Source organism: Camelus ferus, chromosome 15 (genome assembly GCF_009834535.1).
Source record: "Camelus ferus isolate YT-003-E chromosome 15, BCGSAC_Cfer_1.0, whole genome shotgun sequence".
Taxonomy (NCBI): domain Eukaryota; kingdom Metazoa; phylum Chordata; class Mammalia; order Artiodactyla; family Camelidae; genus Camelus; species Camelus ferus.
The window spans coordinates 23,330,046-23,348,172 of NC_045710.1; the positions used below are offsets into that span (position 1 = coordinate 23,330,046).

At 41.3% G+C, this 18,127-nt stretch overlaps 1 protein-coding gene across 1 annotated transcript in view; it reads left to right on the forward strand.

Moving 5' to 3' along the window:
* The window catches only part of LTBP1 (latent transforming growth factor beta binding protein 1), a 369,767-nt gene that overhangs the window by 236,449 nt on the left and 115,191 nt on the right, over window positions 1–18,127 (forward strand). Inside the window, 3 exon segments of the mRNA XM_032497326.1 lie at window positions 6,302–6,424; window positions 14,018–14,185; window positions 16,841–17,068. Of these exon segments, the coding sequence (XP_032353217.1) occupies window positions 6,302–6,424; window positions 14,018–14,185; window positions 16,841–17,068 (519 nt within the window).

Sequence of the window (18,127 nt, forward strand, 5' to 3'; positions counted from 1 at the left end):
TGTGGGTAGATGCCCCGGCCTTCCTTTCTTTTGTGTTAGGTTGAACCAATATTCACTGCCAATACTCAACCATTTTAGAATTATAAGAAGAGCAGTTTTGTATTATTGAAGTTGATATATGGCCCGAGGTACATGGTAGGCTGTAGTGGGCAGAGACACTCTATAAATGCTTTAAGTGAATGGAGACGTAGTAAATCTTCGTACTAGCTGTAGCCCCCCTGGATTATTTTACCTACTCTAACGGTGCACACGGGTCTGTAGGAGTTTCTCTCTTCCTTTTTGCTTCTATACACTTGTAGTCTGCCCAACACAGCAGCTCAGCTGGAAGTATGGGGATGGGTGACCAGGGTCTCTGAGGGTGCCACTTCCTTCAGCCATTCATTTTGACTTTTGTTCTTGAACTCAGTAAACTGTGCTGTGTATGCAAGTGGTTATACTATTCCTTCAAAGGGTAGAATTCCACAATTGTCCAGAGAAATTTGGTGGTCTGCAGAGGGGAAAACAGTGAACAAATTCATTTGTTGACCATTGTTTCTTTTTAAACTAAGTACAATACTTTGAATTTAATCAGAATACATTAAGGGAAATTGGCTGACCCTGTTCAATGAGACTTCTGAAGCACTATTATATTTATCAAATATAAGTTATTTATAAAAAATATAATCAAGTTAGAAGTTTTTATTCGATTTTAAATAAGAAAATAGCCTGAAGCATTGAGTCTAACTAGAATTGTAATTCATAATCAGCCAATCATGTTCCATATAATTGTTAAACTTTGATCTTGTAACGCCTTCTCTTAGCCTAAACCTTAAACTCCTCATATCCAGATAGGACGTGTTTACTTAACTCATGTTTTGTTCTTAATGCATTTGTGAGTCTCTGATTTCCTTCAGTTTATTCAGAAAGGGCTTAAAGAGCTTGGCTACCTCAGGAAGTCATTTAGATAATTACTCATGTACTAATTTGAGGTTCTAAGTTAAAAACCACGGGGAATAAGATTTTTGCCTTTTTCTTTTTTAACACCAAAGACTATCTGGCCACCCACAATCCTCTAGGAACAAAGAAGGGATGGAAGAATGAAGTGACCAAAAAAAAGAGAATTCCTATCTAATTTTTAGATGTAAAATTTTGCATATTAGGAATTACTTCATGAATGGAATTCTTTTAAAAGTTTTATTTGTTAAGTGAGTTGTTGAAACCTGGGATATTTTTCACAGAAACAATGTGTCAGTGATTTTCAAATTTTCTTGACAAATGTCATCTCATCACAGAAGCTTAGTATTTGAAGCAGATGAAAAAGGAACAGCCTTGCTTAAAAGGTGTGCAGGGTGCCCAGAGTCCGGGAACAGGTCCGCAGATCAGTTATGTTTGACGAATCTCCTTAGGATCCTTGTCCGACCTGGTGGTGCTAGGACCCTGGTCTCGCAGATCACAAACCATGAGGTTCGCGATTTGGGGGACCCAGTCTGCTTTGCTTCTTGCTCAGGCCAAGGCACAGTCGCAGAGACAGCAGGAGACCCTTCCAGTGTAGACAGTCCAGACACTGAGTTCAGGGAATGAAACCCTTTCAGTCTTCTCACAGAACCAGTGCCCACCTCCACCCCCTCACTCCTCAGACAGCCTACCTTCAAGAAGTTCTTTCTGTGCTTATAAACTCATATTTTCATCTCCTCTGGGTGAGTTTTTCAGTGAGGACATTGTTGATGATTTTGGCAGAACAATTCTTTGCCAGGGGAGGCAAACCCCACTTTCCTAGCATCTACCCAGTGTGGCTTTCCCGGTCCTTGCAACGACACACAGTGTCCCTTAACTAAGCATGCCCCTCTTGCAGAGTCAGCAGCTGGTGTTCCCTGAAAAGGAAGCCTGCAGCATTCTTATAGATATTTATGTCATAGGAAGGATTGTTTTTAGATCCAAATGGCTAATAAATATATGAAAAGGAAATCCAGGTCAAAATCACCGTGAAATAACAGTACACACCCACCCGGATGACTGAAATGAAAAAGACTGACAACAATTTGATGGGGATATGGAGCAGTTGGTACTGGGAATGGAAACTGGCATAACCACCTTGGACAACTACTGAAGTCAACATGAGCCTTATTTAATGACCCAGAAATTCTATTCATAGATATTTATCCTAGAGAATTGAGTACCTAGGCCTACCAAAAGACATACATACATATAAATAAATATAAATGAATGTACCTAGGAGCATGGTTGGAAATCACCCCCAGAGTATCTGTCATCAGTAGAATGGATTAATTAACTTTGCACTCATACAATACAGCAGAGCAGTGGAAAATGAACTTTATGAACTGCATGCAACAGCATTGATGAATCTCTTAGGCATAATAATAAATAAAAAGTCAGACAAAAGAACATACACAGTGTGATTCCCTTTATATGACGTTTAAGAACAGGCAAGACTAGTCAGTGATGATGGAACTCAAATTAGTTACCTGTGAGGACAGAGATGCTAAATGGGAAGGGACATGTAGGAGCCTTGTGAGGCTGTGGAAATGTTCTAAGTCGTGATCTGGGTGGTGGTTACACAGTATGCGCACATACATGTGTATACATGTACATACTTGTGTACACACATGTGTGTGTACGCAAAAACTCATTTAGCTGTATACTTAAGATTGGTATATTTTGCTGTATGTAAGTTTAAAAAGAAAAAAAATCTTGGATATTTAATCTCTAACTTACGGTATTTTAGAGACTAGGATAAGAAAATAAATTGAGGCAACTGAGGGAAATGAGTTTTTCTGGAAGCTGTGAGAGTGTATCGATGCTTCTTGGTTTCTGGAGCCAAAATTAGGGGAGGTGGTGTTGCTAACACTGGTGGCACAAGCTGATTAGAGCAGAGATGGTAGGAAAAGGAGAAGTTTTTTTCACATGATTCCTCTTCATGGATTTTTCTCCTCCTTCCTGTCTGTAGCCATATTTGTTTTTGCCTTTTTAGTCTTTTTTTGGGAGGGGAGGGGAAAGGTAATTAGGCTTACTTATTTGTTTTATTTTTAGAGGAGGTGCTGGGGATTGAACCCAGGACCTTGTGTATGCTAAGCGTGCACTCTGCCACTTGAGGGGTATTGTTCTCCCCTCCTTTCTAGTCTTCATTCCTGTCCTCCTGTCCTGTGGCATCTTGGTCGAGGCAGTGGGCACTGTTGAGGAGAGTCAAAGAGGGGACATTGGAAAAGGGCCCAGGGCAGCGGTTATACATCAGGTTATCTGTGCTTTGGGGGAAAACCACCACCTTAATCTGTAGCCAGCAGGGAGGCTAGGATGATACTGTCATAGAAACTTCCAGATAAGGGAAAATTCTAGGTCCCAAGAGGTTAACATGGAAGGTGTATTGGTGCAACCACTGAACAGGAGTAAAGGCTGCTCAGAGAGAGAGGAGATCATCACACCCTAGTGGGAACATGAGGGGAAAGTAGAGACTTTCTGACCACAACTGGCTGCTTACCCAGGTTGGGGGTTTACATTGGGACATATGTGAGGGCCTTGGTTTGTACCGTGTAAGCCCCAGCTGGACTTGGCACTCTTTCTGGTCCTCCCTGGTGGTTTTCATAAGGAGAATGACTTAAAGGGAAATATTTTCAATTACATGCTGTATATAAATGTGCATCATAGTTCAACACACACTCTGATAAAGAGGAAGCTGGGCGGGTGCTGGACCCTGTGCTGTGCGGGGCGTCATCTAGCTGTACAGTTTCCAGCCAGATCCAAGTTGAAATACTGTGGAATTTATACAACAAATATGTGTGTTGTCATTTAAATGTCACTGAAAATAGCATATTGTCCCTGAAATCAAGTTAAAAATTACACATGTTGGATAAAATATGTCCATATAGGTATGTTTGGCTACTTACAGTATGAGACAGAAGCAAATAATGATTTATTGCAGGCTGCATTTGCCTGTTTGTGTGACGATCTGCTAGTAATATTTTGCTCCCATGGTGTTCAGTTTTAATTTAGAAAATTAATATTTTAGGATCCTTAATAAGTTATTAGAATTAATGATTGAAGGAAGTAAATATAATTTGAAATGGGAACATTAATAGACAAGCCTGTTAACTATTAAGCTTTATAAGCCACACTGAATAAAATATAGATGACTACGAAGTTTTTACTTTTAACTTGTCACATTGTTTATTTTTTTATTTTTATCTTTTTTAATTGAGGTATAATTGACATATAACATTATGTTGGTTTCAGGTGTACAACATACTGATTTGATATTTGTATATATTGCAAAATGATCACCACAATAAGTCTAGTTAACATCCATCACCACACATGGTTACACACTTTTTTTCCTTGTGATGAGAGCTTTTAAGATCTACTCTTGTAGCAACTTTTAAGTATACAATACAGTGTTATTAACTATAGTCATCATGTTGTACATTACATCCCCAGAACTTACTTATCTTATAACTGGAAGTTTATACCTTTGACCACATACTTTTTTGGTTGTTGTTGTTCATATATTTTTTTTATTGAAGTATTGTCAGTTTACAATGTTGTGTCAATTTCTGGTGTACAGCATAATGTTTCAGTCATACATGAATATACATATATTCACATTCTGTTTATTTGTAATTACCTTTGCAAATGACTGTAATTTTTAAAAAATGACCGCCTTTTTGTCTCTCCTCTTCCAAATCGTTTTGATTCCTCCTTGGGTCACTGTTAGTCCACTTGTGCTGCTATAACAAAATACACCGACGGAGTATCTTAAAAACAACAGGTATTTACTGCTCACAGTTCTGGAGGCTGGGAAGTCCAAGATCAAGGCACCAGCATGGTCGCCTTCTGGTGAGGGCCCTGTTCGGGTTGCATACTTCGCTGCTGTGTCCTCAAATAGGGAAGCGAGGCTAGGGAATCTGTCTCTTTTATAAGGCACTAATCTCATTCCTGAGGGTTCCTCCCTCATGACTTAAGCACCTCACAAAGGCCTCACTTTTGGGGAGTCAAGATTTCAGCATGTGAATTTTGGGGAGACACAGAACATTCAGACAGACCATAGCAGTCACAGTAAACACATGACCTTAAGTCTCTGTTTCCAGAGATGGTTTCCGTTCACTTTGTTCTTGAATCTGCTGCTGGATATTTATACTCGAGTATCCCACTGTGACCTTCAAGTGTAAAACTTATCTCCTCCTCTGCCTCTTTCCTCCACAGAACTTTCCACAAAAGCAATCGTGTCTTTTCCACTTTTCTCAGATTGGAATCTTCACAGGCATCTTTGACTCGTCTTCCTCTCCAGTGCTGTGTTGGCCAAACACCAAGCATTGTCTGTTGTTCCTTCAAAAAAAAAAAAAAAAGTCATTTGTTCTCTTCCTGATTATTCTCACTGTCACCAGCCTGGCTTGTCGCCAGTCTTACACTTGGATTACTCCTTCAGTGATCAAACTTATAATCTCTTCTCACCAAGCCATATGCTGGCCAGATGCATTTCCTTAGAGCCTGCCCTTGATTGTATCTTCCTGCTGCTCACAAACCTTTAGTATATTTGCCTGTGTTCAGTAAAATTGGCTCTAAACCTAGCCTGGCTTTAGCCAGCTCTTTTTCCAACTGTTCACCTTCCTGAAACTTCTTTTCCAGCCAGCAGTTTGACTCATGGTTTCCTGATTCCCTTTCCTTCTCCAGTCTCTGTGCTCATGCTCTGGTGTCCACCCATGTAGACCATCCACCCCTTCCTCCCCATCCGCTGGCTGCTCCCCACATTCAGCACCCGATGGAGTCTGACCTCCTCCTCCGTTCTGCGGTCTCCCTCACCTCCAGCTTCCTCTAGCAGCTCTTCCTGTCGATACAGGCCATCTCATCATTTAACTTCGTCAAGTTTGTGACCTTTGTTCTGATTGTGATAACTTGACTGATTCTCACTTCTTTAGCTTTTACATAGTTACATATACAACTAGACTGTCAGTATCTCCAGGGTGAGAGTGTTTGCCTTTCCTGTGAGCTGTACTACCTAACGAACATTAATACTAAAGCAGGAAATCTGTGACGGCTGGAGTCTTCCATCAGTTCTGTTCACTGGTAAATCTCTAGTATCCAGAATAGAACCAGGCACATAGGAGGTGCATAGTAAATATTTGTCGCATAACTTGTAGCTGTTCAATAACTGTTTGATTGATTTAACTGCTGCCACATTAAAAGCTTCTAGCCTCTCTTATTTACTATATCACTCAGAGAGATTATAGTGAAAAAGAGAGTGAATGCAATTTACAGCCAGAATCTGTTTAACGGGCTTGACTTCTCCTTCTAAAAGAATTGTGTCTTCCTGCAGATATTAACGAATGCCAACTGCAGGGTGTATGCCCTAATGGTGAGTGTTTGAATACCATGGGCAGCTACAGATGTACCTGCAAAGTGGGATTTGGGCCGGATCCAACCTTTTCAAGCTGTGTCCGTAAGTAATGATCACTTTTTTTTTTTTTTTTCCTATTTTTGGATCAGCTTTTTTGGTGGGGATGGGGAGAGAGTATCCAAAAGAAGGTAAATACTCAGTGGTCAACTGAATAGTGTAAATATGCAGGGAAACCTCCTGAAAATAGCAAGAGAGAGGAGGTGGCGCGATACCTGTGTTATGAAACCACCTCAAAAATGCATTTTTACTGCATTCAGAAAAAAAAAGATAGCTCAAACTCAAGGCAGAGAACAAGTACACCGAGGAAATACGCTTTGATGCAAAGAAAAGAGTTAATTAAGATTAGCATACCTAAGAGATGAAAACAGGTTTTTTCCTCTTGAGTATTTTAAGCATTATTTAGGCTTATTTGAACTTCATCCCAACTTCTGTCTTTAATTAGTCCAAATTCTGAGTCACTTTTTTCTAATTTAATGAGGTTTCACTGTACTTTCTTATTTGGAAGAATCTGCAAAATAGTGACCAAGGCCCTGTGTTACAAATTTTTTTATTTGGTTCTAATTTCAAATCATCTGTTGTCCTCAAAGACCACCAAAATGTGTCTCTGAAGTTAGACTGCCTTACAAATCTGTCTCTAAGATTTCCTTTCACCTGGTGAGGGTAAAATTCTTCCATCACACCTTAGGTTCCCATATTGGTACTGAAAAGATAGTTTCTCCACACAGACTCCCCTGCCACAAAACCTAACGCAGTGCAATCTCTACAGATCACCTGACAATTAGAGATGTACGCATTTCAGTTGTAAAGTGCTCGGAGAATTTGTTGACACTACCGTATTTTTAAGGTACTTGTGTCCGTCATCACAAAGTAGGATAAACACTACAGGTTTTTCAAAGCCATATGCGATTAAAGGTTAAACTAATGTGTGGCAGAAAACTGTCAAGAGACTGTGGAAAGCAGTTCTGCATTAATTTTTTGTCTTGCTAGGTTTTTGTTTTTTACCTATTTTTTAATGTGGCTTTGGTATATGTTAAATTGTATCCATCCTTCTGGTCCCCAGTTTTCAATTTACCATTGTTGTCAAGATACGTTCTTCATGAAGACACCATCATTTATTTTTTAACTATGCGTCTCTAACTTTGTGCTCTGAGCTGATGGACACACATGATGAGATAAAGACAGATGTAGTGAAATAAAAATGACAGTCTCGTTCATTACTTTCAGACTAGCTTGTTGAGTGTTTTGGAACATTGTTACTAATTACTACTGTTTTCCTTTAGAAACTGTCAAATGCAGATTAGGAAATTTTGAACACAAGTTCTTTCTTCTCTGTTCTTTCACAGACAGTTCTGATCGTGAAGCAGACGGACATCTAATTATAGGGCTTTTTCAGCGGGTGGTAAAATTAGACTGTAAAGTTACACTTGCATCCAAAGTACATTTGAAAACTGATGCAAGGATTTGGAAATTTCAGGCCAAAAATCACATTGTTGACAATATCCAGATAATTCAGGGATAATGTCTGGCTGATTGGAATTGCATGAGTAGGTATTTTAAAGTTTTATAATTTAAGCATCAAAAAGTTTTTACAGAGTTTGGATACAGAATTTGTTATGAATATTTGGGGTTATTTTTCTTAATAATAATTTGACTTGTAGTCTGACTAAAATTACTACGTTGAACTTTGCAGGTTAGGTAAACTTGGAGAACTGGTCGCAAAGTGTTTTATTTGACTAGATCTGATGTCTAGAGTCAAGGGCAGACATCCAGGTTTTAATAAGATTGTAGAAATCTGCCAGTGAGATTTTTGAAGCACTTACACGTTTCCTTAGCATTTATTTTCCCTGTCATTGCCCAGATAATACCGAACTTATTAAACAACCATCCATTCGTATTTGAAAAATAAATAGTAATTTTATGGTTCAGCTGCAACAGCTGAAATGATAAGTATTAGGAGACGTTTGTTGCTAGTGAAATGTTCCAGTTTAGAGTTTGAAGTTACAACCTGGGCTCTTTACCAGCGTTGAGTGGGCAGATTTATTTCTCTTTCCTCTGAATTTACCACATGGAACGTCGCAGAGATACGTGGAGTTCCTTCAGGATTTGTGACTTGGTTCAATCCAGTCTAATTTGTTGGTGAACTATATTTTGAAGAAGTCGATGGGGGAAGTATGAAGACAGTTGAGAAAGAATGAGGAAAGAAGGTGATACTTACAAAGTAAGGGGAAAAAATACTGGCAAGATGGTGGTACCCTTGATGATCCCGGGGAAGTAACCAGCGACTGGGGGTCACACACATGCATACACTCGTGCACAGACATGCACATAGACACACAGGGGCACTAAGCAAAGTTGTTGTTGCTTATCATTTGGAATAAATGTTCTTGTGAGGTATAAAAACAACCTTGGCTAGAGCATGGGAGCAGATGAAGGAGATTGACCACGTTTGCTCAGGCAGCATGAATTTAGGGCATATTCAGGCCATAAAAGGTGTGGCTGACTCTGTGAACTCAAAGAAATGCACTTGGCAGTGGCCGGGGAGCAGTGGGAAGCTCTCCCTGTTCTCAAATACACTGAGGTGAACACCCTCAGAATTCCTTGACTGCAGCCAAAGGTTGCAACCACATCACTTTTTCTCCTTGCCCGCTGTCAGTCCTTGACATAGCCAAGCAGAAAGAGGAAAGTGGGGAGGGTCCTGGCATCTGCTGCCTCTGAACTGTGCATCTGTGGCTCAGGATGCCACTGCCACAGCGGTCTCCAGACTTGCTCCTGCCTATCTGTGGGGAAAGGTGAAACTTCAGAGTTCGTCAGAGCAAATCCAAGAAAGATATAATAACCTTTGCAGGCACAGTAGGAAAGCTTTCCATCTTCCTGACCTGCATTTTTCTTGAGAAATTCAGGAGCTACAGGATGAGTGCCATGGAGAGTGCAGCCATAGGTCCTGTAGAAAACGGCTCAGGTAAAAGAATTCTGAGCCTGGAGGTTTGCTGTTTCATAGTGTCCTTGACCCATGGACTTGGTGCTAATTGACACAAGTGGAGAGGGTTAGAGAGAAGATGTGCTCTGGAGCTGGAAGTCAGTGCGATTGAAGGACACACCCCTCCTGAAAGCCAGTCCTGTTTATGAATGTCATTCCTTCTTACATTCTGCAGCTTTTCTGTGAGATATGTTAGTATTCTACACAATGGGAAACTGAAGCTAGGAGAATCAAGGTAACTTTTCAAGATCGTACAGTTTAACTGACATTTGAGATTTAAAATTGGGTTTTGTTCCTCCAAATTGAGGGTTCTAGATCAGAGGCTGCCAAATTATAGCCTGTGGGCCAATCCGCCCCACTGTCTGTTTTTGTAAATGGTTTTACTGGAACACGGCCATGTCCATTCATTTACATATTGTTTAAGGCTGCTTTGACGCTGCCATGGCGGAGCTGAGACATTGCAACAGAGACCACATGGAGCACAGAGCCTAAAACATTTATTATCTTGCCCTTCGTGAAGAAAGTTTGCTGACTTTTGGGCTTGATCAATGCTGTCCAATAGAATTTTCCATGATGATGGAAATGTTCTGTATTTGCACTGTCTGATGTGATGGACACCAGTCACAGGCGTCTAGTGTGACTGAGAGATTGAATTTTAGATTGTATCTCATTTACATTTTATCAAAGTAGCGGCATATGGTTAGGGGCTAGCGAATTAGGCCCCATGGTTCTAGATCGTTGTTTCATAAAGCTGATCGGGTAAGTTACTCCTAGAGCTCCCCCTTTGCCCTGAAATGAGCTTTCCTTCCTGACTTGGTGGTTTTGTCCATGGTGACGCTGTTCTCCCGGGAAGTTAGACTGGGAGCTTCTGTGTCAGCCCTTACTCTTTTGAGCCCTTTAGTCTCCAAGAAAGTCGTTAAATCTTCAAAATCTATATTATGCCTTTTCCTTTCTTTCCCTCTCCTCTGCAACCATCTCAGCTTAGGCCCCTGGCTTTCCTCACTTAGTGGTCTCACAGCATCACGTCCTTGTGGTTGGACCAACAAATCTGTGCCAGCTGTTTGCTCCCAGATAAAAGCAGTAACGGCACAACCCACGATGGTGATGTGATCATCGTTACTGTGTGCTTACTACATGCCAGGCACTGTGATGAGCACTTTATATGGATTATCAAATATAGTACTTAAAATATCTCTGTAAGGTTTGTATTATTGTTCCCCTACTTTAGAAATGAAGAAATTGAGGCACAGAGAGGTGAAGGAGATTTGAGACTGGATCTTTCTTACTCCACAAGCGGAGCCTTTCCAGAGGAAGAAGAAAATGGTCTGAATTGACAGGAACAAGTCACGTATTTAAGGGGAGGCACTGTTTAGTCTCACTGTACAACAGATGGCCCAACACTGCAATGGTCTCAGAATCATTGTTTCTTTTATTTTGATTCTTCCAGAATTTATTTTTAATAGCCCATTTCCCAAAAAGGATGCCTAGTGGTTCTTACTTCCCTAGGAAAGTCATCTCTTGCCTAGGTGGTACCTAGGAAAGTGTGACCTGCTCCCACACCTGTGTTCCAACACTCATTGCGTAAGGACTTTAAAGGCATGAAACACTCTAATGTGGAATTTGATCCTAGAAGTGAATGAGGATATTGGAGGTGTTTGGAGGTGGGGAGAGTAATAACAGACTAGTAGGAAAAGTTAGCTATATGCTATCTTCTGAAGTCTTAATCTGTTTTCTGCTTAATAATATTTACATTTGTGTCTGTTCGAATTGATAAGAGCAGCTTATCTTTGAAAGTATAATCAGAGTTGATTGTCCAACCCTATAATTAAGTGTAAGTTGCTTAATACATTATTGGGGAGCCCAAATATGAGAACCAGAGCCTCTTACCTTCTTATTGCGGTTTGTAATTGAATCGCCAGCCTCACTGGATATCTGCTGAGGATTCAATCCCCTACTTGGGTACAGAGCTATATGTTTATTACTTTTGAAGATTTCTCTCACGTGTGTAGCCAAGAGCAAGCAGTCTCTTAGAGCTCACTTACACACCACTACGTGTATTCATTCCTTAAAAAAACTGAATTGCTGATTTGGCGTTTGGGGTTCGTTTTGGGGACAGTCATGGTAGATTACCTCAAAGTAGCGTTCGTGGATAGGGGAGCAGGGTCGGTGTCACCAGGCCAGTTCCTAAGATAGTGTCACTTCCCTGCATGCGTGGGTGAGATGGATACAAGGAAGTGAACGTGAAGAAGTCAGTGCAAGGAGGCCAGTGTCCAGGATTTGAGGAAACTCCCTGCTCTGCTTTAAATGACCCTGTTCCTGGGATCTGGAACTAACATTAATGCAATTAGTACCATAATTAAGCCCTACCATGTGTAAAATAGGCTTTTGTGAGTTGACAAGACATTGTTTCTATGGAAATTAGGGGTATAAATTCCAAACACTTTGGAGGAGAAATTTTGGAACAAGATCCTTTGTGAGCTGATTATCCTCGAACTATGTATGCGATTGAAAGCTTTACAACCTATAGAGAGACACACGTATACACGTGCTGTATAAGTGACAGTTGGTTATTCCAGAAACTTATTATCCTTTGGGGGATAATAACCATGCTCTTAAATTTCTTTTTTGTTCTGTAACCTTTGATCTTTCATCGCTTACTTGCAGAGGCTCCAGAAAATGAGTAGAAGGTAAAGACTCAGACTTCCCCCATTTACCGCATTTTTTCTGTAGCTCTGGGCAGACCTGGCTTTTTTATTACAGAAAGTGTGAGTTTTGGAGCCTTAGGAAGGTCTCCTTTGATCCCTTCAATCCCATGCTCCCATCTTCCAATCCACTTATAAGAACCTTTCTTTAAACTATTTTCACTTCGTTGAAGTTCTACCACTAAGCAGTGATGAAGTTGTGTCCAAGTGCCCTTAAGAGGACAGAGATGCCTATTTTTAGTAATAAGGAAGGCTGACGTGTATTTTGTGTCTGCTCTGAACCAAAAGTTTAGCATATGGTATTTTTTAGTCTCTACATTGAGCTTGTCATTAATAAGTGAGGACGTTACTGAGGCTCAGCCAGTGTATTAGTCAGGGTTCTCTCCAGAGAAGCGGAACCAATAGGGTGTGGGCAGGTGGGGAGGGGTTTTTAAGGACTTGACTCACATGGTTGTGGAGGTTGGCAAGCCCAAGCTCCGCAGGGTAGGCTGGCAGGCTGGAGACTCAGGGAGGAGTTGATGTCACAGCCAGAGTGTGAAGGCAGTCTGCTGGCAGAATTCCTTTCTTCCTCTGGGGAGATCAGTCTTTTCTTCTCATCAGGCCTTCAGCTGTTTGGATGAGGCCCACCCACACTCTGGAGAGTCCTCTGCTTGACTCAAATTCTGCTGATTTAAATGTTAATCTCATGTGAAAACTACCTTTGCATCCTCATTCGGACCTATATTTGGTGGACCTGGGTATGGGGGCCTCACCCAGTTGACACAGATCAGCCATCACAGCCAGTGTGAGGGATTTCCCTAGGTTATCTGGCTGGCAAGTGGTAGGCCCGCTACAGGAACCCACATCTGTCTGGTTCTAAAAACCCTTGCCCTTTTCACTGTGCTGTGGTGCCTTAATTGAATCAGGTTGTTTCTTGTAGCTGAAATGTCAGTCCTTTTGGAAGAATAAAAATTCAGCTCTGAGCAGGAAGAGGAGGTGGTAGAGGAATTGGGTAGGGGAAAGTCAAATCGGGAAAACCTCATTTGGACAGCAGTACAGTGGAGAAGAGCTCTTGCTGACGTGGGGAAAGAACAGAGAGGTGACCGTGAGGCTTGGTCTGTGCTGCAGCTTTGACGTGGCCTGGGACTGGCTTTGTAGAATATTCTCCATGCATATTTACATTAGAAAATGGACTTCTTGAAGGCGGGGTTGTATCTTACTTATCCTGCTGTGTGCCTTGTGTGCTCAGGAGCTGTTAGCTTAATGAAGTCTTGTCTCCTCAATTTATAGGGGAAGAGTCAGGATTAGGATTTAGGTATTGGATGAATACGGCCTGATGTGCTTTTGCAACATGTTCTGAGGGGTTGAGGATATTATCTGTTCCTTCTCTGGTGTGCCGCCTGGACTGGGGGCCTTGTGTGACGTTGGCAGTCAGAAGCTGCTCTCTGCCTCCCGTTCGCTGGACACTGGCCCAGAATGAGACCGGCTGGGGCCTTGCAAGCTCTCACGATCCTCGAAGGGAGAAGAGCAGCAGCTGACTTGTATCAGCTATGTTCAGTTCCTGATTTTCCATGGTGCCTTGTTGTTTACCAGACTCTGCCCTAGAAGTACCTCTGTTATGGCAAAATACAAGATAACAAACGAGGCAGTGATTTTGATAATAGATGACTACTTTATTTGGGTGGGTTTATTGTGGTCGAAGTTACTTCTTTTCACTTAGGGACACAAACCTGATTTTTAATGCTTGCTAAAATGAAAGACAGGACCAGACAGAGACAGGGACGTTTGATGTCCTGACTCTAGAACTCATTTGGTAAACTGACTCTAAGTCAAGAAGGGTGATGCCCTGAATCTACTACGTAGGTTTATTCTGAAGCGTGGCTTCTAAGAATCCAGATGTTCATGTTTGTTCCATGAAATGTCGATCTGGTTTTTGTTGTTTCTTGGGTGACATCAGGCCTTATCTCTCTGCTTCAGCGGACACCCCTGTGATCTCTGAAGAGAAGGGGCCGTGTTACCGACTTGTCAGTTCCGGAAGGCAGTGTATGCACCCTCTGTCTGTTCACCTCACCAAGCAGCTCTGCTGTTGTAGTGTGGGCAAGGCCTGGGGCCCGCACTGTGAGAAATGCCCCCTCCCAGGCACAGGTAAGATGCGCCCAGCCGTGCACTCACATCCGTGCCCTGCTGCACAGGCACACAGGATGATTTTGGCAGCTTGGGTTATTTTTGGTTTCTGACTTTAAAATGCATTGTATTATTAAGTAATTTTAATCACTTGTGTAGAAACCACGAACATATGAGGTTGAATCAGTGGAAAAAATTACTTACGAAGAGGTTTTCCAATTTCTGTGTAATGTTAGACTTCCTTTTGGACATTGAGAAGAGCCATGACTTTTTCTCCGTAGCTTCTAGGGCCCTAAGTTGGCTCTGAAAAGTGCCCTGTTGGGTCTGTACTTTCCTAACGACTGACTGCTCATCACTTGCCCAGTGACTAGACCTGGGGCTGTTTACTCAGTCACTGTTCCGGTGAGAATATTGCACTTCATTTCTCCAGTTGGAAATGGAGAAAACTATATTCATGATTGAACTTATGCTGTGAAGGTTTATAACTCAAGGGCAGGTCCTGCTGAAGCTCCTGTGAACTTCTGGGTGGGGACTGAATATTAAGAAGTCGATTTATTCTTTATCCTTCGGTTTGGTACGTAATGGCCCAATGCCCTGAAAACATAAATTTATCTGTGTGCCCTACTCCTCTCAGGGAGTCACCAGCTTCTCAAGCAGGGTCAAGCAGAGTCAAGTGGAAGAGAAAGAAACATACCCTGCAAATAGTGGGCGTGATCTTATCCCAAAAAAGAGTAGCCCCCCATGGGGTCGGCATAAACAGTGTACTTAATTTCTTGTTTGACAAGATGGTTCCCTCTTAGGGAAGAGCATAAACTCCCACTTATTTTAATGTCTCAAACCTGTAACTTACACTGTCGTAGACAAGATTTAAATATAAATATCATGAGCCACCTCTTCTGATGGCTGGGATCAGAAAGAACTGGTAAGGCAGAGACAGTGTGTTGATGGCATTTTAGTATACTGGATAATCTTTGACATCTTCAAAAGGTCCTAGTATCTTCCTGTGGGATCTGAGTCTCTCAGTGTTTAAAAGTAATAGTCAATGAAATAAATAATCATGATAATTCATGGTAATCATTCCTCTTTAAGCTCAATTTTGAAAGTTTCTGTAACCCTAACATGAAGCATAAATTAAGAAGGTGGCTCTTCAGTAAAATACAATAGCTAAATTTGAAAGTAACATTAAAGATAAAATGTTTGCATGTAACCAATTTTTGCTTATATGGTGATTTTCATAAAAATAATACTTAGTTCATTAATACTTGAAACATTTGTTAGAAAAACATGCTTTTTTCTGGAAACAGTTATTCTTTCATGTGGAAATTGTATTTCATAGTTTAACGTAAGAATGAGATTCCACCATTTCATGTGTGATCCTTAGAAAAACAATGTTTTAGCCTGCTTTAAGGAGTATTTTAGAGTTTTGTTTTTACTGAACTAATTTTAGGTCCAGAACATTCAATAGGAGATCTCTTGTTCAGTGGAACTGAGAAGTGACTATTTTACTTTCAATTTTAAAAGTAGAAATAAAAAAAGTTGACCATAAGCTCCTTGGTGTCTGCACTTGGTAACTTGCCTCCAATACCAACACCAAAGGGGTGAGGTGGATTTTTCCTCCTCTGGCCACACACTGCCTTGCCGGCCTTGTCTTCCCCCTTGACTTATTCCTGGCGATTATGCAGTGGAGGTTAGCAAATCACATGTGCCCAGTCTGCTTTTTGTTTAAACGTACAAAACCGCTTTCCTGGCGAGGATAGTAGTTCTGAGGCACAGAATATCTTCTTGTCCTTGAGATAATTCGACCAGTTGGTCATAGTCCGGCTTTTGCTCACTGGTCATCCCTTGCCCTGAAACTAACTGCACTCTAACTTGATGTCACCTTGTTCCTCTGTTTCTTTCCACCATCTCTTGAGCATGTGTACGTGGCTGGATTCCTTTTCACCATCTCTCTTCAAAACCACTTGTCCTTTCCAAGCCTTCTTAACCAGCCTCTCCTTGTTGGCTGAGACTCTCCATTCTGGCTGATTCTTTTGGGCTCTTCAACTGGAAACAAATTGATGAAGATTTCAGCACCTCCTTGCCCTCAATAGTGGATTCTTTTTCTTTTTTAACCTTCTTGCTAGTCATTTAACTTAGATATTACTGAGCTCCTGATTAATAACTACTGAAGCCATACCAAAGTAAGAGGAAAAGCCTGATTTTTGCTGATATTGCGTGCGCACACACACACACACACACACACACACACACACACACACTTATGAGATATATATAATATATATAGTATGTTCTGAACCTAAAACTCTAACGTATTACATATATTTTTATATATAATACATAATGTGGTATATAATAAAAATACATATAATATCTCATAATTTGTTTTGATATATATGTATATATGCTCTGATATATGCTATATATGCTATATATATAATTCTGATTGGGAGAATAAGGAAGTAACAGATGAAGGAATGTTTAGTAAGAGAAAAGTTTTGGTTTTCTGTAACTATACTAGTTTAACAGGAATTCAAGCATTTTGCATCCGTTTTTGAAGTTTTTAAATGTAACGATATTAGTGATGATTTATTAAGAGATATTCATCATGCTATTTTCCTCTGTATAAGTTTGCACTTTTAGATTTTTAAAAGGAATATTTTCCCATCCCAAATCTAGCTGCTTTTAAGGAAATCTGTCCTGGTGGAATGGGTTATACGGTTTCTGGCGTTCATAGACGCAGGCCGATCCATCACCATGTAGGTAAAGGACCTGTATTTGTCAAGCCAAAGAACACTCAACCTGTTGCTAAAAGTACTCATCCTCCACCTCTCCCAGCCAAGGAAGAGCCAGTGGAGGCCCTGACCTTCTCCCGGGAACAGGGGCCAGGAGCTGCGGAGCCAGAAGGTAAGAGTGGAAATGGATCTTGGACCTAGCCATCTGTGTGTCTTTGCTGTGGTTTCCCTGCCCATCCCCTCTAGAACAAGGGCTGTCAGCCTTGGCACTGTTGACACTTTGGGGTGGATAGTTCTTTGATGTGGGGGGCTGCTCTGTGCTCTGTGGGATGTTTAGCAACATCTCTGGCCTCTAACTTCTAGTTGCCAGTGGTACCCTCCCCCTTCCAGTTGTTGCAACCAAAAAGGTGTCCAAACATTGTTCAGTGTCCCCTGGGGGCAGAATTAACCCTGATTGAGAAGCACTGCTTCAAAGTAATAGGTACCTAGCTGGTTATTCCATGGTAATCTTAGGACACTGTCTTGTGTTTGGAACCTACTTTTTCTTGGTGTTTTTCCCTGGAGAGTGATTTGGATTCTTCAGGATATAGCCCGAATTAATTTCTGTGTCTAGAGGGCCATTTAACAAACTTTCATTTACTTTAAATAGTAGAATCTGCACACTTAAAAGTTAAAGCATTAACTGAGCTTCCAAGAAGCAGAGCCCCACAGGCAAACAGGGATAATGGGAGGCAGAATGCAGGAAGACAGGGTCAACAAAAGGAATGCTGGAAATCACCTAGTGAAGTCCTTTGAAAATCCTAAGACAGAAAGAGGGAGCCTGACTTGTCAGGTGTCGTACAGAGAGTATGTGATGGGACCAAGGAACATATTTTTCCAAGGGAGTGGCTAAGGCCTCATACTCCAGAGGGAGACCAGAGACAGTTGACTTTGACTCTCTCTCTCTGACTTCAGAGAGAGGAATTATCTTTCTATCTCTCCATATAAACTAGCATATCCAATCCTTTGAGTATTGTTACCACGAAAGAGCCCACCCCAGACTGAAGGAACAAAACTCTGAGCTTTGTGTGGAATATCTCTTGGCTCTAATAAAGCTCCCATTGGCTTTTGATTCTTAGTCAGAATTCAGGGTACCCGTTGATGGATTTTCTGAGGAGAGAAGGTGCCCAGGTTAGTGAGGATTTGGGAGCCTGGCCAGGCCTCCCCCCTGGTATAGAGGTCTCTTTCCAAG